The sequence below is a fragment of the Tauraco erythrolophus genome, chromosome 21, assembly GCF_009769465.1.
Source record: "Tauraco erythrolophus isolate bTauEry1 chromosome 21, bTauEry1.pri, whole genome shotgun sequence".
In the NCBI taxonomy this organism is placed as follows: Eukaryota; Metazoa; Chordata; class Aves; order Musophagiformes; family Musophagidae; genus Tauraco; species Tauraco erythrolophus.
In genome coordinates, this window is record NC_141485.1 from 2,538,925 (window position 1) to 2,562,488 (window position 23,564).

The 23,564-nt window shown below is 37.3% G+C and overlaps 1 protein-coding gene across 4 annotated transcripts in view; it reads right to left on the reverse strand.

Moving 5' to 3' along the window:
• Positions 1 to 1,222: 1,222 nt before the first annotated feature.
• The window catches only part of USP32 (ubiquitin specific peptidase 32), a 76,477-nt gene continuing 54,135 nt past the window's right edge, over positions 1,223 to 23,564 (reverse strand). For 2 of the 4 annotated variants that reach the window (XM_086624483.1, XM_086624480.1), the window contains exons 16-34: positions 21,061 to 21,220; positions 18,577 to 18,731; positions 17,741 to 17,822; positions 15,577 to 15,651; positions 14,814 to 14,952; positions 14,430 to 14,535; positions 13,601 to 13,774; positions 12,890 to 13,064; positions 12,103 to 12,254; positions 11,272 to 11,383; positions 10,479 to 10,690; positions 8,911 to 9,095; positions 8,236 to 8,322; positions 7,255 to 7,375; positions 6,367 to 6,558; positions 5,479 to 5,770; positions 4,581 to 5,014; positions 4,138 to 4,230; positions 1,223 to 3,605 (exon numbers count right to left, since the gene is read on the reverse strand). In XM_086624483.1, coding sequence (XP_086480609.1) covers positions 3,432 to 3,605; positions 4,138 to 4,230; positions 4,581 to 5,014; positions 5,479 to 5,770; positions 6,367 to 6,558; positions 7,255 to 7,375; positions 8,236 to 8,322; positions 8,911 to 9,095; positions 10,479 to 10,690; positions 11,272 to 11,383; positions 12,103 to 12,254; positions 12,890 to 13,064; positions 13,601 to 13,774; positions 14,430 to 14,535; positions 14,814 to 14,952; positions 15,577 to 15,651; positions 17,741 to 17,822; positions 18,577 to 18,731; positions 21,061 to 21,220 — 3,120 coding nt within the window. In that variant the 3' untranslated portion in view covers positions 1,223 to 3,431. The remainder of the gene's footprint in view (positions 3,606 to 4,137; positions 4,231 to 4,580; positions 5,015 to 5,478; positions 5,771 to 6,366; positions 6,559 to 7,254; positions 7,376 to 8,235; positions 8,323 to 8,910; positions 9,096 to 10,478; positions 10,691 to 11,271; positions 11,384 to 12,102; positions 12,255 to 12,889; positions 13,065 to 13,600; positions 13,775 to 14,429; positions 14,536 to 14,813; positions 14,953 to 15,576; positions 15,652 to 17,740; positions 17,823 to 18,576; positions 18,732 to 21,060; positions 21,221 to 23,564) is intronic. The other 2 variants (XM_086624482.1, XM_086624481.1) reach the window with 2 other exon arrangements.

Here is a 23,564-nt window from a genome sequence, read left to right on the forward strand (position 1 = left end):
TGTTCCCCCTGGTGAGGCAAAACCTTGTGCTAATGAACAATATGCAGAAGATGCCCGCTGCAGATCAACTTTGGGTTATTTTCTCATTTTAACAGGTTAAAATTAAGTTTTTCCACGGGAGTGCATTATGGAACACAAACTCAGGCTTCTGCTCGCAGAGCGGACAGGGCGGGCAGCGCTGCCACCACCTGCCCGCGGGCACCGGTGCACGGCCCCAGCTCCAGCTGAAAGCAAAACTTCAGCACGTGCCATTGAAAGATTTGTCACAACTTCCTAGCCAACCCTCCCCAATGAGGGAAATTGTTGCATGATTTTCTTATAATCCCATTATTTCTGGGACATTCTGAAGTAAAGCTTTTTTTTAACCTACTTTTCTGTAAAACTCAAAAGGAGCTTTGTTTACCACAGCATGAGAACCTGGAGTAAAATTATTAGAGCTTGAATACAAAAAATAAGCAATTAAATATTAAAGAGAGATGTGGGTGGTTTTTTTTTCTCTTCACTTTAAAACCTGCAGAAGGATTCTCAAGGTTGGTAAGTAGGAATCCCAGGTGCAGCTACTGTGCTTCTCAGTCATCACTGATCTCACTTCATATCTATCAAAATTACACCACAGAAAAATGTGAGAACTGCTGAGTTAATGTGGTTGAGTACACTCGTTCTTCAGAAATAATTTCTAAGAAAGAAAGGTCTCACTCTCACTCTCTCTCATGTATAAAGATTAGATCTAAGGAAGAAATTTTTCCCTCTGAGGGTGGTGAGGCACCGGAACAGGTTGCCCAGAGAAGCTGTGGCTGCCCCATCCCTGGAAGTGTTCAAGGCCAGGCTGGATGAGGCTTTGGGCAACCTGGTGTAGTGGAGGGTGTCCCTGCCCATGGCAGGGGGCTTGGAACTGGGTGATCTTTGAGGTCCCTTCCAACCCAAACCATTCCATGATTCTATACTGGCACACATTTTAAACAGGATTAAATGGACTAATTGTAAAAAACTGAACAGTATATTCTCAAAAGGAAAACTAAAATAACAAATCCAAAACTTAGAAGAGCTGAAATACTTTGCTACTTAGACCTAAGTGCTACACTGGACAAAGTGCAAATAACTGCTCTATGCTTACTCACACGTTTCCATGTTTTGAATGGACAAACACATTTAAGCTTAAAGAAAACAATACAGAAGCTTCAAAGCAGGAAAAAAGCTATGAAAAATTATCTGACACCTCATCTGCATCCACAGTATTTAATTTGTTTGAATAATATAGTTACAGATAAACAGGTTCACTCCATATACAATTACCGATACCTTTTTTTAATACAGCTCATATTCCAGTACATCGACACTATTTTATTTACAAGGTATTTATGTACATTAACATCTTTCTAAAGTCAGTGCATTGTCAATAAGTTTTATACAATAATTTACAAAGTGAATGTAGTTAATAGTTAACTTAATAAATTTACTACTAATTCATGAATTAATTTAATTTAAAAAATTAATTACAACCAACGTAACAAACACAGAAGATCAAATAACATTAGTAGATTGTGCTACCTGCTTAAATAAAACATTTTAAAGTAAATCAGTTGAAAATCTTTCACTTTTCATGGAGTTTGCGTAGAGAGGAGTAGACAAATGGGTACTGAAAAAGCTTCTAACCTAGAAATTGGAAAGTCGTGTTTGCTTTTTTTCAGCCTCAATGTTTAGACCACTTTAAAGATAAAAGACCACAGAGGATAAGGAGCAACACTTCCGAGTAAGACAAGACTTATTTTGGAGCGATCTGCTGTCCTCAGAGAGGCAAAACTTCCACCAGAGGCAGAGAGGTTTTTGCCTGAGTAAAGACGGCAAGATCAGTTGATATCATTTCTTAAATGGATAAAACTCAGATCTTTCTGGAAATTATAAACTTACTGGTAGGTTTGGCATTCTTATGAAACACATTAAAATGGATCCGAACGTTTATTTCAGAGATCAACCGCTTAAGTATCAATTTTGTTAGCCAAGAATCAAAATCGGAAGAATTCAGAACATGACATATGACAAAATTAGTAAGCTGCTTAGACTCAGCTGAAGAACAGAAGGCTGAAAGAGTGAAACTTTTATCTTCATTCAGATATGCAAACAATTTAACACTGAATATGTTTCAAGAAATGCCTACTCAAAAAATAACCATCTTTTTTTCCAGTCTCTGCTCAGACTCAGTCATGCTTTCCTTCATGCAATAAGCCCGTTGACTTAAAAGAGCATGTTGCAAGGGCATAGAAAGCAATTCTGGTTTAAATTGCAAGTATATGCATAACCTGCTGCACAAAAGAAAATTTGAAAAGGCAACCAAATTTTGAAAAAAAGAAACTCCATTAAAGTATGAAACCGATAAAGAAACCCACCATCCATGAATGCTACGATAGCTACCTGACAGCCACAGCTTCGTATTTGTTTGAAATACCCGGTGGATAATTCACAGCCATTCACTCCAGAGCCCTTACAACAACAAAAACAACCCATGTTTTTGAATTTAATATGAATTTTTAAAAGTGCAAATTCAAAAGCAACACCAGTCATGAAACATAAGCTCAAGCATCTCTCCTTCCAAACGCAGGGAACGTTTTGTGCAATGTGCACATTTTAAGACACCATGCGTGTAATCACAACTAATCTCTTCGACCTGAAGTTTCTCCTTGAGGCATCTCTGAGGTTTGAGACTGCACTCTTCAGGCAGAAAAGCCATTCCTGAAACATGTTGATCCGCACAGCCAACACATGGAGAAAACACAAATATAACAAACCATTCAACTGCAGAAATTAACCTCTTCTCAAATTATGATTTGGTTGTGCTCCCAACATACAGAAAGCAAGCAACTGACACACGTTAGTGGCAGCAAAACTGGAAACTTCTCTTCCTCTTGATGACAATTCTTTAAATTTGTGCACTTCTCATTCTCTTGCTTTCCCTGTTTTGCCAATAAAATGCAATAAAACTGCAGGAAAAAGGAGGTAGCAATATCATGTTGTCCAAAGACAACACTACAAATTTTTTTTCCCCCATTATCTTAAATCTAAAGAGAGACTCAGGGGTCTGTTAGAACAGTTGGTAAACTCTACACTACTTTGTTTAGCTCTTATTTGGACTATTTAATTTAGCTCTTATTTGGTCCTAGTTGGCTTTTCTCAAACCATTTTATTTAAAGGCCAATGGCAGTCTCAGCCTGATGTCTCACATCAGAAATGTTTAGAGCATGTAGTGAGATAACAGAACAAAACAATACTATCTCTATATTAACTGCTATTTAATTAGGGTTTTCTTTTTGTGCTTTCAGATCACAGGATACCATAACTACACTTGGGTTATCTGTTTCAGTAACGTTTTCGCCAAATGTTAAGTTTCAGGATGTTATCCCTCACATTCTCAAAACAGTCCATGGAAGATCATCTGCTCACTGTAAAACACAGTACTTCTTATAATCGGACTCGAAATCTTCATCCATGCTGCTCGTGTCTGCCATCTTTTTGCCGTCTATCTTTGGCAGAAATTGTGCATAGTCTACCCCCTGCTGCTCGTAGAAAAGAATGTAGGCAGAGTCGGTGTCGATTTCATCGGGATGCAATTCCTGAGGAAGAGGAAAACACGGTCTGAAATACGCAACGGGACAACCGCGTTACTGTCACGGAACTTTCGACACAAGCGTTGGCCCTGCAGACAGTATTTTTAACTGGCTGTTTGCAAGAAGAGTCACATTTTCTATCTTCCTTATTACAGTTATCGGGCTCCATCATTTACTTGAAAAGTATGACAAATTCTCTAGTGGTGAATGCAAACACTTAGAAATGTCAGAACTTAATTATTCAGTAATTGAATACAAGACTGCTAGCATCATGAAAAAATATTCTGGGACTTCCATTTTTAGTAATTTTTCCATCTTTGTACAAAATAAGCATCTTTCCTGAACCGTGGTAGCAGCTGAGGAACAGATGGTAACTTGAAAAAGATCTCATGTACAATTTCAGTTAACAATTTTAATATTTATCCGATGCAACTTTTGAGATGCTCATGATTTCAAAGAACAGTTCCCACTAAATGCAAACTTCTTTGGCTCTAGGTAACCAGAGGAAAACTATTTGCTACAAAAATAAATGATTTACCTTACAGCTACTGTCATTGTAGCAGTACCACTTGTTGTTCGGGTTTTTGGCATAAGTGACATAATGACCCCCTCCCATAATTCCTGAATGGCACTGAAGAAAACAAAGAACAAGATAAATTTTGACTCAAACACCAAAACCCAGAATTCACAGAATAAATGATTCACAAATTCATGATCTTTAAGCAAGTGACGATGGTTCGTGACAATCTATGCATTTGGAGCTGACTAAGCTTACACACTGGAGCAGAAAAAAACATTATGCAGAGAGAGACTTTTCAGTTGTACTCAGATTTATGGTAAATTTATTTTGCTGACAATGGCTCTACGTTGCTCTCCTCCTCAACAGATCTCTACTTTTTGTAATGAAAACAACAAATTAAATGCATTTAGTCAAAAGGATGCTAGGTAAAGATGGTTTATTTGCACAAAAAGTCAACTTACCGAAATTGCATATAGATTGTAAATAGGGTTAACACATACTTCTTCTCTTTGGTCATCTGTAGTATCGTCCTCGCTGTGGTTATCAGTTTGACCGTTGATACTGCCATTACTGCACGCGTTCTGCTCACAGGTGTATCCGTTCACCAGAGGCGTCTCATTGTCCTGAGCACTGTACAGTTCACTCTGGCTACCACCCAAAATCCGCCCTCGAGTAAGAGCATCACCTTGATCCGAAGTAAATCTCTGCTCCTGGTCAGTACCGTTCTCTTTACTTGCATCCAGATTTTCTTTGCTACTCGACAGTTTGGTTTTGCCCAGCTGCGGTAGCCGCAGGCGCCCTTTACCTCTTCCTAAAGTCCTTGGGCTACTATTGGGGCTACTGGTTTTACTTGAAGGACAGCTGGTTCCACTTTTCCTCCCCAAAGACGGAGATGCTAAAACAGAAAACACGTGGACTACTAAGATAAGTAAACACATAGTCTAGGGCTGTTTTTTTTAAAGTGTTTTTTTTTGAATAACCAAATATTAAAAAACACCGTTTCACTGCAACTAATGAGTAATATATAAAAACCACCTTTGTGCACACACATACATACATCTACAAACTGAAATTTCACTCTCTTATGCAAAAGGACATTCCTCACTCTTACTCCATCCCATGTACACAAGCAGACAGTGCCAATATCTGTTGTCACTGAATAGCTTTTTTTCCTCCCTCTTTTTTTTTTATGGTAAAACTTCACTAAACTTTCCAGGACAAACAACAACAGAAATGAGTGTTTCAAAATAAATGCAGTGCTTTGGCCAAAGAAACATTAAATTTTTTTTCCTAATGTCACTCTTTTCTTTCCCTTCCAAATATCAGTATTGATTGGAATTTTCCCTGATTATTACCCACCTTTGATATTATTCAAGACAGTAGTGTTAAGGGAGGATGGACTTCTGTTCAGTGCATCTCCTTCTCCGGGCGTGCAGGTGATCTGCAGATCTATTTTTCTAGACTCCCCTTGGAGAGTCCGTGGTTCAGGAAGGCTGTCCACCTGGGGCGTTAGCTGCTTTCTCTGAAAATGACTTGGATCCCTTTGTACCAAAAAGGCACTTGGGTCAAAATTTTCTCTGGGAAATTTAACAATTTTCTGCGATTTTATCCAGCGGCCATTTACAAACTGAAATCTTTTCAGGTGAATGATCTAAGGAGAAACATGTTGGAGAAAATTAAAGGAGGACAACTACATCACAGTGAGTAACTTCACTGTTTAAAAATAATTTTTGCCGAAACACACACATTTTGTCATACGCTAACAAAAACCAGTAACAATGCTGTAACGTGGCAATTTGGATTTAGGGATCAAGCTAGTAAAACATGGAACTAATGTTTTCATGGCGAAATGATGGAAAAGGTTGCTTCAATTCAGTCATCAGCACCGTGTGTTTCGAATAATCTCCCAAATTTGAAAAGCAACAAATGCAGGTGTTACACAGGACAAAAGACCATGTTAGTGGAAAAAACACCTAAACATGAATTCTATGTCAGAACAGATGAAGCCGAATTCAAACGCCACCGCTTCCTGCAATATATCAGCCAAAAAGATTCAAAAAAGGATTTGAGGTTTGTTTCCTTTGCCTGTGTTACAGAAAGGCATGAAACAAAGTCAATGCCCCTCCTGAGACTGTGAACAAAAGCAAATCTTCTCATTCAGAACAAGGAGATGTACCTAGTGATTCAAATTTGTAATCAATGTACTTTGGTTTTGTTGCTGTAGAGGAAAATTACACAAGATCATACCAAAATAGGGGGAAGTCTCCAAAGATCCAGTTTTTTGGTGGCCAAACAATGGGTCTTGCATTTGGAACAGTAGTACATCTCATCCTCCCCCAGTTCTTCTTCACTGGTGAAGGCTCTAAGACAACTATCCAGATTGATGGGCTCTGCTTGAGCTCGTCGGCTTTGTTCAACACTTTCATGTTCTTCTACAATCTAAAGTGAGATAAAACTGTATCTGACTTGGAAACACGTACAAACTGCTCAGAGGAAAACTGTATTCACAGCATCACAAAAATAACATCATACGGTTATTTAAGATTAAAGCCAGAAACTAAGTGCACTAAGTTTTAGCAGAAATTGTATTTCAATTATGAAGAGGCAGACACACAAATAACACACGTGGGTTCTGCTTAAAAAAATTATCCATAAAGCACAAGTTTATAGATCCAACTCACAAGTTTGATCAACTATCCTATATTAACTCAGCTATAGGCTTACCTTTAGGTATGTTTTGTTGACTCAATGAGGAAATAGATTTACTTACATGCATAACTTTACAGCACTGGTGTACTTAGAAAATGTATCAAATTAACATAATTTGTAATATATTCTGGAGGCTAGATCAAAAAAACCTCACAGCAGACAAAAAAACCACACTGCTGTAGTTTCTTAAAGGCTTCCCTTCATTATGGTCACAGAAGAGGTTTAACATGAAGACATTAATTTATCCAGAATATACTGTTCAATGATTACTGACTTTATTTTACCATTAAGTGGACAAAAGAAGCATCAATTGTGAGGAAAATAAAAAAAAAAAAAAACAAACAAAAAGAGAAACGGGTTGTACACTTCAGCGCTATGAACGAGTAGCGAAATTGGAAGGAACAAAGGGATGGTTTGGAATGTTACCCGTTCTTGGGACGTCTGGTAGCGCAGATGGAGTGCCGTTGGATCCCAGTCCACAGCGATGTAAGCATTCCCAACACATGCTCTATCTTCTGTGCACTCAATTTTACAGCCACGGCAAAATCTAAGTCAAAGTTACATGTGGTAAGTCAACCGTCCGATAACTAAGTTTTACATTACGTCACACTCCAATTCTGCTCCTTATTTTGTAACATATGCATCCCCAACGTTTCATGCCTTGCTTTCAGTGTAAGACAGTCATTTTTATAAAATAATAATCAGTTCAGTTTGCTATTTTACTGCGAAACTTCAACAGAGATGAGAAATTGAAGCAGCTGGGTGAGCTCAACCATCTACCTGCATACCTATGACACAAAACCCCAAAAATGCTCTGTCTCCATAAATATTTTACAACATGATAGCTGATGTACCTTATTTATCTAGCTGTAAGAGACTTTTTTTAAATTTTTTAAACGATTATGTGGTCTGAATACCTTCCAGCAAAAGTCTAAAGTTTTCATCAGCATGTCTTTGTTTAGGGAAAATTCCAAGTGTGCTTTCAGGGTGGATTTCTTATTGTCCATTTTAGTTCTTACTCTTCTAATGGCAGAGGAACTAGCAAGGGTAGATGATTTACATCAAAAAGTTAGGTTTTGTATGAAACTCCCAGAAATCATCCAAATATGTACACTTATGTGCCTGCATATATGCACACAAAATACTGTAAGGGGTTAAGAGGTTTTTGATAACCTCATGTCTGTCTCCTGATTTAAAGTTTCTGTGTCAGCAGAGCTTTCAGCTCTCCAATAGTCATAAAAGCCATTCTACAGTGAAAGCCTGTCATGTGAGGGTTTTGCTTAAATTAGATTCTAGATTCTTATTGTTTGATTTTACCTCTGTCTGAAACGTATCAAAAATGGATTACCATAAATTACATTTCTGCTGAAGTGATTTGCTACCTTAAACCTAAAAATGACGATTTACCTGTACCAAGGACACCAAGCACAAGAATTTCCATCCTTCTGAACTACCCTTAGGGTGAATGGATATTGATATCCCATGCTATCATCACTGAAACAGAAGAGAACGTGACATGAAACACGAGTGCTCATTCAAACTGCTGATTACTTTCCTTCACTAGCTATTTATGTTCACTTTAAAAAACCCACAAAAAAAAAGAAGATACTTTTGATAAGATCAAGCTATCAAAACAAGACCTGCCTTTACATTGCCTAAAATTGTCAGATATGATGAATCATCGATCACTGGATGAGAACAAACAACTCATTCCTGTAAAGCCAACCCTTAAGTGCAGCTAGAAGGTATACTACATTTAACTGTATTAAAAAGGACTGAAAGTTATTTTTAATTATTGTCATTATTAAATTGCAGGACTCTCAAATGACTTCTTACAAAAATAACCCACTAGATGGAATCTGCAGGCAGAAAGCATTTGAGATAGAAGTGCACACGATTGTTCCTAAAGTTGCTGACATTTAAACTTAACTATACGTTAAAAGGCATATGTGCATTCGGTGGAGATATTGTGAGAAGTCAAAACTGATAAAAATATATTAATTCTTCAGCTTTAAATCTTGTAAGCAAGTCTCACCCACTGCATTACGTAATTCAAGCCAAAGACTGAGATGCCAAACTCACCAGTCTTGTGCATGATTGCTGGCTTCCTGAGGCGGGAGAGGGCTCGCAAGCCTGGAGACCTGAATCCACACTGCATCGTACAGGTCTTTTTTCCGGGTGTGAACTGTACAAGGAACAATGAGTGGCATTCCAAAGAGACTGGGACGATTCTTCTGAGATGAAAGAAAATATAATTCTGTCCGCATCTGCGTATGTGAAATACAGGAATGACTCAGAGATGAGTATGCATTAACTCCCATCACCATAATTGCTGGGATGCTGACCTGGTTACTTATGTCAAGCTTTGGCAATTAAAACAAGCCATTAAGTCTATGAAAAGTAATCCATTTCAGCACTTTTTTCCAATATTAAATACTGTAAATTTTGATCATTGACTTGAAACTACTTTTTTTGTATTTTATGATATCATGGCAGTGTTATTTAGGCACTAAATCACATCAACATAAACCTGTACAATATTTTATATTTCATATCGTTCATATTTCTTACTTTTCCCACCACATGGTCATATTGTAATGCAGACACGTGCCCAATGATGCTCATACCTGTCCCAAAACCACCTCTACACTAGGTAAGATTATGTTTGCTAGGGCAAGAAAACCTTTATGTCTAAAGGAGGCACCACAGACCTGTATGCAACTTACTCCAAACAGACAAACTAACCTTCATGCTACATCTGCCATTTAACACATCGACTTCATGGCAGTGAGGTCCAGCAAACTGCCACTGCCTTGCATATGTTTTACACAATTAACCCTTTCCATCGATAAGATTTTTGACAACGACAAGTGGGGATTCCTGGAATAGCTTCCACAAATGACTTTTACTGGTTTTTAAGCTGTGCAGCTAGCAGATTGTAATGGTTCAAAAGCATTGTATCAATCACCTGAGAGATTTCACAAAATCTGAATCAAGATAACAGTGATGACAGTGGTTAGTGCTCACTGCTTGAGAGAATAAAGCAAAACAGCCTCATAAAAACACACAGTAAAGGGGGAAATTAAATGGCCTCCTGGCCCACCAGGCTCTAAACATCAACAGACCCTGAAGCCTGGACACAGAACATGTGGCTGTTTGAGGCATTCAGTCACCCAGCTTTGACATTTAGAGTTAACTTAACAGCTTTTCCAGAGTCGTTCATGCTAACAGAGCGACCCAGGGATGTAGTATGGATCTTCACTCTGTTTCTGTATGAGAAACAAGGCTTTTCCATATAACAGGAAAGAAATACATTTCTAGTAGCTCCTCTAATTATTTTTTTTTTTTTCTGCTCAAAGAATCTGGAACATTTAATCAGGGAGTTCGCGAACACCCAAGTATGCATTTCAGCATTAAAGAACTGGGAAGCTTGCCAGCACTAAGGAGAGAAAAATATACTGACATTAGTTCGATTTACAAGACTTGTGTTTCTGTAGAACTTGGCGCTCACTTAAGGGGAAAGGTATTCATGCTCCATCTTCTTCAGAAATAAAGATTAATTTATCATATGGACATTAAAAAAATCCTGGCTGACTTCCTCTCAAAGCACGTTACGCAAACGATGTGCAATAAATGCAAAACCTACTAACCATTTTTCTGTGGACTGCAATTATATACCCTGTACACGGACTATCAGGCAGTAAGGGTACGTGACCGTTGAGAGTCCAGTTGGCAACAGTACGCTCTGTTCCACATGGCACTACAGTATTTGGCATTCCGTTTGGAATTAGGGTTGGTTTAGGAAGGTCCCCGTTCATCATTATGTTGGGTGCTCCATTCGCTGGTGGCCCAGTTGAGACATCTGTAGATAGACAATTACCATCTCAATTATCTACAGTAACCAGAAGAGATGACAACATTTTTATCCTTTCCATTCTGTTTGATGCATTTCATGAACTATCTCCTACTCTCCTCGAGATCAACATCTAACCTTTTATTTTTTTATTTGTCTACAACTCTGCAAAATCAGAGCATCTGAGAGTGAAGAATAACAGAGGTGTTTACAAACCATACATTAAACCACAAACAAAAAAAACAAAACCAAACACCACGCTTCCAATTTTTTTACATGTCCTGCCTTAGAGACAATCCACAAGTAATAAAACATTTTGCTTGTTTCTTGTCTCTTTAATTAAAATAAGTATATAGCAATCTTCAGACTGCTACCCTGGACAAGACCCTAAAAAGGATCATAGACCATCAGTAGACACTGAGGCTGCTCACAGGTTCTTTGTGGATCACAACTCTAACTTAAACGTTTGACTTTTCTTTAATCCTCACTGTTTACTTATCACGGAGAAGGAAGGTTTTCTCCTGAATTTCTCCAGCACCTAAGCACCATGCATTTTAAATTAACAGGACAATAAATATATTTTATTTTACCTGTCTGCACAGGACTTGATGCTGATGTAGGGGATCCTGGAATTGGTATTTCAAATGCACACAGAAACCCACTCACTGATAACCGGACTTTCTGGTTGTCTTGAGGAAAGTTCTTCAGTAAAAAAAGGGAAAGTTAGTCAGACATGTATATACTTCTGTCTGTGACTCAGAACACGTTTTGTTCTCTAGAAAACAGCGTATCAGCTCATCCTTCCCCTCCCGTCTGCTTTCTAAAAGGTAAAAAGGGAGCCAACAAGAACACCCCTTTTCAGATCTCTGCGGCAAGACCTGAGGAAGTTACTAATGGCTCTCTAAATAGACCAAGAACCCCTAGTTTCAAGCAGTTTCAATCCTATTCAATTAAAGAAAAAACCTGATATATATATATGCACACACCTACACACTAAAGCCAGTCATTCCGTATGCCTCCAATGTCTTGATAATGTTTAAACTCATCAGAGCACTCTAACTTGAGATTTATTATCTCAAGATGATTTTATCCTTTTTTTCCCTAAAAATATCATTAGTAATCAATTTAATTACACTTCTGCAACCTTCTACATCATTATTAATTTTGTTTACAAGTGGTTTATTTTGGTTCAGTTTACTTTGATTTTAAATCCATTTAAAGCAAGCCAAATTATGGTTTAAGAACGGAATAAAAGTTCATGCAGCTGACTTTTTTATCACACATTTCAGTTAAATTATTTCACAGTTCTCTTAACCATGGCTTAATGTCAAAAGAACGAAGCAGCATGCTGCTGTACACAAATAACAAACAAAAATACCTAAAGCATGTTGCAGTGATGATTAGATTTTTTTTCTTCTTACCTTTATATTGGAGCTATGCACTTCTGCAAGTAGAATCTGTTCTGGTTTTAGCCCACAGAGTTCACTTAACTGTTTTTTTAAACCCGTATACTTTTCATCCATGTTCAATCTCAGGCCATATCGAACTGGAGTAGTACCATCTAATTTAATTACTTTAAAGGGGAAAAGAAACACACTGGTCAGCAAACCAGGTAAATTTTAACAAGAATAATACATTACAGCTACTTACTTATTAGAAAGTATTTTTTCCCCATTTAAAGATTTAATTATTTTCTTTTAACCAATCGATTTTCAAGGTCTTCAAATGTCAGAAAATTAAGCAGTAGAAAATAGTTTAAAAATTTGTTTCACTTCTTTATCATATTTCCTTTTTTCTCTTTTCCAACAATACATGGGTTCTTCATAGCATAGTTCATGGCACAGAGTATTTTTTTGTTTGTACACTCCCCCTCAGCCCTTTTTTATCACTCTAGGCAGATATAGGACAACCTCCACAAGACAGTGAACAGAAGAAAAGTTCTCAGAATCTCTACATGTTTCTGTATTAAGTCCTTTAGTCAAGACTGAAAATGGACCATCTATGCTCTGTTTTTTAAGGTTTTATTTTAGTTTAACTGTATTCCAATGAAAATTCTTCTACTCTATTATATTAAAATGGTTATACTATTTTTAAGCATAAGTGCCAACACAAAATCTGGATGTTTTATAGATGTTGAAAATCTGCCTATGTATACAATTTTTATTTTTGCACTGACGAGTTTATAGGGAGCTAAATACTACTACTCACCTGTAATTTCTAGGTGCATGTAGCTGTCCATTGGCAAAGGCAAGGATAAAAAATTAAAAGGGTCGAATCTAACACTTATATGCCCACAAGTTTTACATTTTACTTGTGACTTCAGCTGCCCATGAAATAAATCTACGACAATGGATCTGTTTCTTCTCAGATGGTTTTCCCAGGCCTAAAACAAAGTACAAAAAACCAATACAAAGTCAGAAACTGAAGACTACTTGCTGAAACTACAGGAAGAAGGATATGCTGCAAGACCTCCAAAGTTTCATTGGCCTATGGAAGTCAAATTATTTCCGTAGAAGTTGTTTACCAATTTCTAATAAATAGGAAGCATTTAGCTTCAACATGAATAAAGAGAAGTTATTTCAATTAACACAATAATCAAGGTATGACCTAATTTAAAGTACTTCTGAAGGGATCCATCAGGTATCTTGAAAAATTTTGATACTCCACAACTCTGAGTTTTTCAAAATGATTGTGAAGTATCATCTTTATCCCTTTTTATAATACTTAAAACTCATTTTCATTTCAAAGGTGAAATGGCTCCTTAAATGTGATCTAACAAGTTCCAAAAGACGGTACAGTCCTGAAAGAGTACTGCCACAACAGCCTCATCAACTACTGAGCAGCTTAGTACTGTAAGGACAAAAAAAACCCCAAACCTGCAAACAAACAAGCCCCAAACCCCAAAAATTTAACCCATACCTCTGCTGCTACTTCCCAGTCTGGTCGCCCATCACTGTCTTTCAGTTCAACATATGGCTTATCATGAACTCTGTTCAAATCCTCATGAAGACCATCCAAAAGAAAAGCCAGAAGCTCCTGTGAGTCTTGCTGTTGAAAGCCATTAAATCTTGGAGCATATTTTGCTATCGTCCACTATAAAAAAAGCCAGAAGGTTAAATATAACATCATGGAACAAAAGTTGTTACAATAAATCTAAATATTGTAGACAAGATGCATGCTGTCGAGGATTACAAATTCCATTGCTAAAGTTGGAGGTAGCTCCCTGTTCTTTCGGAACGAAAGACCATTTGCAGGCAAACACAAAATCTTTTATCCCTAACAAGGGCTATAAAAGCTGCATCTTATACCATATCCTCTGATTCATATCAGGTAACTCCTTTGACCCTACAACCACTGAACCATGGTTATATTCCACAGACAGCTGTTCAAGTCCTGAGCAGCAGGACCGATGAATTCTGGCCTCCTCCAGATGTGCATCTCACCTCTGCATAGCCCCTTCCTGAACACCTCCCCTGCATTCCCTGCAGGCAAGAAAGCAAAGTGTGACCAGTTTGGAGCAACATACGTGATGACTGACTGCCCAGGATACAGTCACTGGCGTCACAGTCAACTTCTAACACTTGAAATCCATGTCCAAGTTTCCTTTCCTTTCTCTAATGGAGATACTGATTTGAGTCCCAGAACCATTATAATACAGGGAACATCAGGAAAAAGCACGTTAGAGGATTTCTGCTATTCAAAGAAATCCTTGCTTTCCATCTTCAAACAACACACATGACAGACTTACCCGCAGCTTTAACGGTGCTATGTTCTTCTGAGTTCCACTCCACAACTCCTGCACCAAATCCCCATAGCACTTGGCCATGTGCCCTTTCATTCCTATTGGATTTGTCCTAGAAACCATAAAGTGATTAACACCATTCTAAAATGTAAACAAAGTTCAAGCATGGGGATAAACAAGGAAATGCAAAGGCTTCTTGCTGAACTGTTTTAACTCCCTCAGGCACAAAGAGGTTATACTCTCATGTTACCTCATCTAGTATTTGCTACATAGCTGATGGTTGATAACTCTGAACTTAAAAGGATTTATTCCTACTCTCTACTTCTGAAAGCTGAAACTCATTTTAAAGAAGTGATACACCATCTAAAATTCCGATGGTGAGAAAATTACCTGTTAAGTTCATAAAGATGTCTTCCTGAGATGAAATACCGTGTTAGAGGTTGTGTATTGCTGACACACTGGATACTGGAGTTCATGAAACACGTGTTACCCAGATTGCTTAATCCAGTAGCACCCTTTTCAGTAGGAACTGAGGAAACAAAACCGATGGTATCAATTGTGCAGATGTGAAAAATTCAGAATGGTGTATCAGTAAAGTGAAGAATATGACCTCTTCAGAGCAAAGAATTCAATTTAACCTGCTCTCAATTACAAGACTACAGCTAGCATTGATGCAACAGCGCCTGTTCGAAATAACTTAAGTGGAGTTGGGAGAGCAGGTAACTGAAATTGAGGTATTTTGTTGCATCTGATCCACCACAGACATGAGGACAACCCAAACCATACAATACAAACTATTTTCAGATAAATAATTACGGTACTGAAATTTCTGGATTCATTTGTTAAAATCTTAATTATTTCTTACCTTAAAAAAAAAAAATCCAGGATAATAAACACAAAATCCAGAATTTGCTACATACCATTTGCTACTTCTGCATCTGAACACCTACAAATTTATCTAGCTATACACCCAACCCTCCCACATTTCCAGCATCCACATTCAAAAAACAGAAAGAACAAGCAAAGCAGCACAGGCATAAAAGACCTCTTCCAATGTTAAGAGCATTTATATTAAAAAGAATTGTTTCAACTTGATATAGTCTCTTGAATTTTTCTTCTCATCGTAATTCAGTTCCTATGCTGGAATGCTTACCTTTATGTCTGTCAATTTTGCTGCTGTTTGCTATGAAAGACATCTCTTCTGGCCAGCTCATGTCTTTGTTTCGAACTAGAAAGAGATATGGTATAAAGATTTTTTAAAATTTTTTGTTACTTACTCCAGAGAGGTCATACAGCTGAAGAAGATTAATTAAAATTTTCTAATATTTAACTGAGATTAGAAATTTGCTTATTTTTAGTTATTATTTTTGCTAGTTTTCATTTCTATATATCCAATCATTATTGGAAATCATTCTAACACTGGCATCATTCCAACCGTGCCAGTAACATCTTCAGAAAGCAGCTTTGAGACTTCTTTCCTGTTGGTTAACAAATTTTGCAGTACTTATTCTAATACTTACTAAGGATCCCCCAGATTTGAACAGATCTGTTCACTCTGTGAGCGACCACTAACATTTGTTGTTACGAACCAACACAAGATTCAAGTGTTATTTCAAAATAGGGACAAATTACATGTGTTTCAAGATAAAAGTGGGATAAAAAAAATAGAAGCTTCAAACATCTGTCTTGCATTGACACCAGCCATACAGCAAACTGGCTTAAGGAACTGAGCTAGCTGAAAAGAGGGAGTTATTTTTCACTAGATCACTTCTCACAGCCAATTCATCAGATAGGTGTCAAGCAGCTGTCCATGGGAAAGGCAGGTGGCATCACACACAGGGGAAGGGTGGACTGCTTCTTCCAGTGGCAGTGTGGACTTAATGCTGGTTCATTTATGGCACTGCAGCCTCGGGGTTCTGTTTCACCTGATACAGCAAGGTGCAGTACTTCTCCTCTCTCTACATATAAATTATCATTTCTACTCTCGTGTCTAACGATTAATGCAGATGCACAGTGAACCGCATCAGCCACTCCTGTCAATTTTAAATTGATTAAGTATGAGCTGAGTGAAGTGGCAAACAGGATGAGTAGATCTAGCACACATAGAACATACTACCTGAGGTGTAACATAAAGCTATGCTAAGTAAGGTGTAATACAAAGCTACAGGAAAGCTGGAGAGGGACTTTTTACAAGGACGTGTAGTGATAGGATAAGGGGCAATGGCTTTAAACTGAAAGAGGGCAGATTTAGATTGGATATAAGGAAGAAATTTTTCACTCAGAGGGTGGTGAGGCACTGGAGCAGGTTGCCCAGAGAAGCTGTGGCTGCCCCATCCCTGGAAGTGTTCAAGGCCAGGTTGGATGGGGCTTTGGGCAACCTGGTGTAGTGGAGGGTGTCCCTGCCCATGGCAGGGGGGTTGGAACTAGATGATCTTTGAGGTCCCTTCCAATCCAAACCATTCTATGATTCTATGATTCTAAGTGAAACTTGTACAGAAACAATGCCAAGACCCAGACTTCTATATATCCTCTGTAATGTAATGACAACAGCAGAGTGGATTAAGCATATACGCTTCTGCTTCTCACATTAAAACATTAAACAGAAAGTCAGGTCAAACTAGCTGAACATTCAAGCTGATCCATGCACCCAGGTACCTTTGACAAAGACTTAATGTATTTGTGACTGACTGCACTGCCCAGCGGAGCAGTGCATGGCAGGAGGATGAGAAACAATGGACATAAATTGAAACAAGAAAGGCTGAGAATGCTTATGTCACCTTTTCACCACCACAAGTCAATCAAGTCCGAATTCATCAGGTTCTCTCCAGACGTGAAAACAAAAGCAGCTTGTAATGAAACTCTTAGACATAAACCTGACACAGATGGAAATATGCAGTTTTCTTCACCTGGGCTTTGTGAGTAAGAAAGTGTTCACACAAATATCATAACCTGAACTCTTGTAAAATTAGTGAAAGAAAAATCAGATAATGAAAAAGTCTCAGATGCCTCACACAGCTTTTGTTAAATCTCTGGTATTTTAGTTTTTACTGTAGCAGCAGCAGATTATTTGTATCTGTGGTATTTCTTCCTGTATTTCTTTCAATATGTACATATATAGAGACAGAAATTTATTTACACATACTCCTCCTTCTCAAAACATTTCCAAAAACAGAATATTTGGGCCGTAGGTCTACATATTGGTGTAGTCAGAGGAATTACAGAGATGAGCACTACACACGATTTATTAACCATACACATACACTCATAAAAAGCTATTTGGGTTTAGTGTTTAAACCAATTATAGGCCCTTTTTATACCTTCTATTACTAAATGCTGCTCATCTTGGATTTTAAGATACTCCAGTCTGTGATCTTCATCATCCAGCAAAGTAAGATAGTTCTGCAGGAAAAAAAAAAGACAAAACCCAAAAAACTTCAAATAGTTATTACTTTTAGATATCTGAGGATATTTTAATCTCAAAGCAATGAAATTAAAACAGTATTAACAATTTCTTCACAAAAATGAGAGCACCAGTTTCCTATCTTTGTTAATTAAATACAGTAGCTCACTGAACTCCAGAAGCATTTAGTTCAATGCTTTAATTTTATGTAGTATTTCTTTAGAAAGAGAGAATTACATGCAATTAATGCATGTAAGAAATACATTTGACTTGTTCATTGTGATTTGTTCACACACACATTTGAAAAAGTCCTGGATGACTGTTGGCTTCTGTGCCAAGAGATGCCAACAGCATCATGTGTGTCAACAAAAAAAATATATTTTTATTTCCATTTAAAACATTTTCTGTGAAACTTCATACCAAGCCTTATAATAGGTCAATCAAGTGCCGATGTTTAAATACATCACAGGATAATTTAATGTTTATCAGGCTCCTAGGAAAACAGAAGATAAGTTTCCTGGGTCGTTAACACCAAAATCTAAATTTCACTGCTGGGAGGGTACAAAAACTGTAGAAAATAAGTGGCAAGAGTTTTCCAACCTGGGCAGTCGAATTGCAATGGAAACTTACGTCTACTGTTGTTGTTTTTCCTACGCATGCGTATTTAATATTTTCTAGAAAGGAGTAAGATATACAATATCCAATAGTTGATTAAAAAAAAAAAAAAAGAAAAAGAAAAAAGACTGACATTACCTCACTGTTGTATAACCAGAGCCGCATATCTTCTTCTTTTATACGTAGCCTCTGGGAGAGATATTCATGGATCTCTTTAATGGTTTGCATGCGACTGAAGCAGCCAGTGTAAGCCAACACTCTTTTTAAGGGAGCATTCGGTGAAGGAACATTCCCTGGATTCACAATCACAAGAAATGGGTAAAAGATATGTATATACCCATAGGTCAACTGAAATCAGATCAATAACAACGTACACACCACATATACTATAATTTCTTCTTGTGAAAAAGACGTACAGAGTTCTGCTCCTTTAGTTTATGGATAAAATAATGAGTTAGATTGAAAGCAAGTTGTTACTGACCCTTTGGGACAAACTTCCTATCAAAAAACAGATAAATTCACCCCCATTCTTAACAAAACCTATTAGAAAATTGCCCCGTTGAGAATTTTATTGGAAATAAATGATTTAAAAGTACTTTGAAAAGAGTGAACTATTCTTTTTTTCTCTTTAAGACATAGTATTGGAGACAATAGTAATTTTCAAAATAAAGCACTTCATAATTTCATGAGAATTTTATTTTTGAAGGCAGATTGTAAGTAAAAAATAAGGTAAAAAAAAAAAAAAATATCAGTCTGACTGTTCTCGGAAGTAGCATAACTTTGCTCCAGCTCTTCTACAGAGATGAACGCTGCTCCGTAAGGAAGAAATCAGCCTGGCAGTTTCCAGTTTCACAACCCAACTATTCTTAATAATGAAATCCCTCAAAACACATTCTGTGAAGATGCCCAGGATCTTCACCAGAATTTCTCAACAATCTCATGTTTGCAACACAAACCAATTTCACCAGTGCAGATTATTGCTGTTTTCTGTAATATTAGCTCATGTTTAGATAAAACATTTGCACAAGCTCAGTTTGAAAGAGATGAGACCAACTCTATTCCTTGAGCTTCTTTAGGTTAAACTCAGGAAGCTCCCACTGCTCACAGGGACAGGTCTGTAACATATTCATGAAAAGCTTTTATGTAGAACAGCAGCTTTGGCTGTATAAGGCAAACCCAACTGGACAACTGCATTTACTTAAGTAAACAGAGAAGTGACACTGTTCTACTTTCACTGTCGAAAGATTAAAATAAAATAAACAGTATCATAAGAAAAGATGCAATATTACATGCAATTCGACAAGCGAGTAAAACTATACTGTAATCATCTTATAAGTCAGCAAAGCATCAGTTTTGTTTCAGTATACCAAGCAAAATATTGATTTTTTTTTTTTAAAGAACACAAAAAAGCATTTTCTGAGATTAGGGATCAAAGGATTAGTTGTAAGATTACAGCAAGAAAGCATATTTGAAAACTCAAAAAGATTAATAACTGATTGGACAAATAAATTAGTGCAGAGCAAAATAATTTCAAATCAAGATCAAATTTGGCACATTACAAGATTCTCTTTATTTGAATTTGGGCATTTTAGGACGTCCAAACAAAGCAGTTTTGATTTTATTAGGCCTAGTAGGAAAATGAATTTGGGTAGCAGGCAGTTTCTGTAGCGGAATTGATCAAGCAGGCAACCACTATCTCCACGTTACGTTTGAGATTCTACCAAAGCAGTGAAAAATCGAGCATCTGCATGAGATTTTTAAAGACAGGCTAACACTAGGAAGGCTGAAGGATTGAATTTTCAGTAGTCAGGTGAGCCCATTTCTGGACATACGTTACTGTGGATGCGTATGTGTAGCTGTGTGTTCCCAAACACACACGCATGGCAACACCAGGTATTTCTTCAAACGTCTTGTGCAAGGCAAGTGTGCAACTGTGCAGACAAATGGGCAACTGAAGCCAAACCCTGGAACATTTTTCAGCTGAAATGTGAAGCTGTAATCTACAGATTATTCTTTTAGCCCATTACTTGTACAATCCTTGGTGGTAATGCTCACCAACAGCTATGGCATATATATTTTAATTGGATGCTTACTACCCACTGAATGGTCTTACCAAACTGCACCAAATAATAGTCTTCATATCCCATTAATCCAATCCCTTTCTAAAGGGCGTTAAATAATTTGGGGCATTAAAGCCTACCTGCCCAAGTAACTCAGAACCAGCTGGCTGAACAATGATTTCATTTTTCACACCACTGTACTATCAGATACACCCACCCACCCCAAGGCACAGATGCACCTATTCTATGGCTACAAAATCAGGTACCGACAGGATTAATGAGGTGTGCCCTTCTCGGCTGTGTAGCTTAGGCAGTGCTCATTTCTCACTTTCAACTCACCAATCTCTTGGCAGTAACTAACTGACTTCACTGCAAATGCTCCCTCATGCCTCTTCCTTTCAAGAGAAGACAGGAGGAAAGCCTTTAAATCTTTACCAAAAGCTGATTGTGCCTCACGGTTGATTAGCTGGTGTACAAGCACAGTGGCAGCAAGCTTCTACAGCTGTGGGTCTCGCTTTCCGAGAAACTGCGCGCTTGGATTCTTGCTGCATTCTTAAGTTACCTCTAGGTAAATGCTGAGGAAACATTCTCAGGCTCATCATACCCATATTCACCCAGATGTTTGACTGCTGCGTTCGAGTGGCAGGCTGCTGTCTCAGGAAGAGCAGGTAGCGAGGAAACAGCTCTAGTTCAGGCACGTTTGTTTTGCTGTTTTTGATCACCTAGTAAAGATTTTTAAAAGACACTTTAGAGACGCTGTTCCAAACGTGTAGGAAATCTCAATACAAACAGGAAATAACGATTAAAGCAGATGGTTAAAACCAAAAATAAACTATGCTTGACTAGGAGATGAGAAATCCTTTGAACTTTTTATGGGGCCTCAGGCAAATATCCACAGGAATAACAGTTTACTGATTTCTAAGCACTTTTTGAAGCTTATTAGTTGGTGATTGTCAAAAAGAAACTCCTTATTTAGTGGAGCATAGCCACCCATACAACACCATGGAAAGGATATTTTTATAATTCCTGAAATATATGTGAATGTACAATGAACCTCATTTATATTGAGGTACACACTGAGTAGAACTAAAGTTTCACAACTGTTGGAAAAAACTCACACATGCTGAATAAGACATTTGTTCTGAACTTTCTGAACTACAGAATTTAATTAAAACCTTCACATTTTAGGAACAGACTGAAACTTACTTTTGTTGCAATTTGATACGTGGACAGAAAAAGTTGACATTACCCCACAACCTGACTTGGAGCTTTTCTGTCACCATTTCTACACAGATTTTGCTATCTAGAGCTGCCAAAACATAGACATACATCAATGGCAGGAACATTCACTATTTTGGTGACCATGTGAAGCAGAAGAAAACTCAACTTAAGTTGTGAGAAGCAACATAACACACAGAAGTGCCGTGGTATTAAATTCAGTTACAACTAAAACAACAGTGATGACATTTTCTGGAAACATACAACATAATAGTTCCTACTGCGGGGTGGGAGACTAGGAGTCCAAGTGCCTGTACACATAGTTACAAGTCATCAAATGGTCTTCAAGAATTTAAGTGTTCAGATCACTAAGTGTCAAGGTATTCCTTAATTATGGACTGAAAAGCTAAAGTTTATACATACATTATTTATATTTTTTGCAGCCAGGATATCCAAGCTGAAATTCTCTCATTCTGAATAGAAGTCTCTTTTCTAATGACCTCATTGTAAAAATGTAAAGCACATCAGTTTGTGCTGTGTAGAAAGAGATGTGGCCTTTTCTGGATCATGAAAGGTGTTTGTTTCCATGGAGAACGTGTGGGAGAAGGATAACAGAAGCCAGTGATTTTTCACTATAAAATAGCTGCCAGTACTACGGCTAACAGAGCAAATCGTCAAAATCACACAGCTAATTCTCTCCCATTTGTGACAGTGAACATTGGTGGCACCAACCACCTAATCTCTGTTGCTAACATCAAAAAAGAAAAAAAACCCTCATTTCCTTTTTTAAAGTGTAGCTCCTATAAGGGACTACCTGACATAAAATAAACCAACCACTACATGGAATAAACACACTCAGAAGAAATTAAAGAAAGTTTCCAACGCCTCTAAGTGAAGAGAGCAAACTACTTTGATTTTTCCTGCCTCTAACTTTGGCCTACTTTTTTTATAAATTCCATATTAATAATTCAAGCCCTGCCAGCTTTAGCTCCTGATGGTTATGACCTGTTAATCATTTTGCAATATTACACAGAGAAACAAAGAGCTCAATAAATTGTAAGTAAATTATATGATTTAACAATGACTATTGCTATATAATTATTGCTTCTCTTTCAGAAATACTGTTGCTGTTTTAACTGCAACCAAAAAAAAAATCTCATTGGGATAACACAGACTAATTATTAGTCCACTTAGTCAATTCCATTTAAAATATAGCACTTTCACATTTGAAAATTATATTATGCAATCCATTCTGCATTGTGCCCCAATTAATTTTAATTAAAGATATTACAGCCTTGATATAGAAAATACTAGTGTTAGCTAGAGAAAGTGAATTTCAGTTCTTCAAGGTTTTCTTCTTTTAACAAAACTTCCATGCTAACAAGCACAAATATCACCTCACCTTTGACAGGCTCTAATTAGTTAAGTTCCTTGCAAGGATTTAAGTGACTACAGGCAACTAGTAATTGTTGACATAAACCCACAGCATTACCAATTTGCAAATACATTTTTTTATTAAGCAATGGAAACGCATTAATCGTTTGTAAAACTCTTTCACAGTTTTATTCTAATTCATTGGCTTTTCTGCCTACTGTCAAATGTATGAAGTGTAAAAATTCACTACATATGAATTATCTGTTACTCATTAGAAAAAATAAAGGCAATTATCCTAATACTAGAAGAAGAATGACACAAAAAGAACTATTTATTTTGAATATGTGATCTGCTCAAAATAACAATTGGTATTCACACGGCCATGACACATAACACTTGTAATAAAACTCTGAAGTGAAGAATTAAAACAAGAGCAGCCCATCTGGATGAGTGTAGCAGGTAAGATTACTGGCC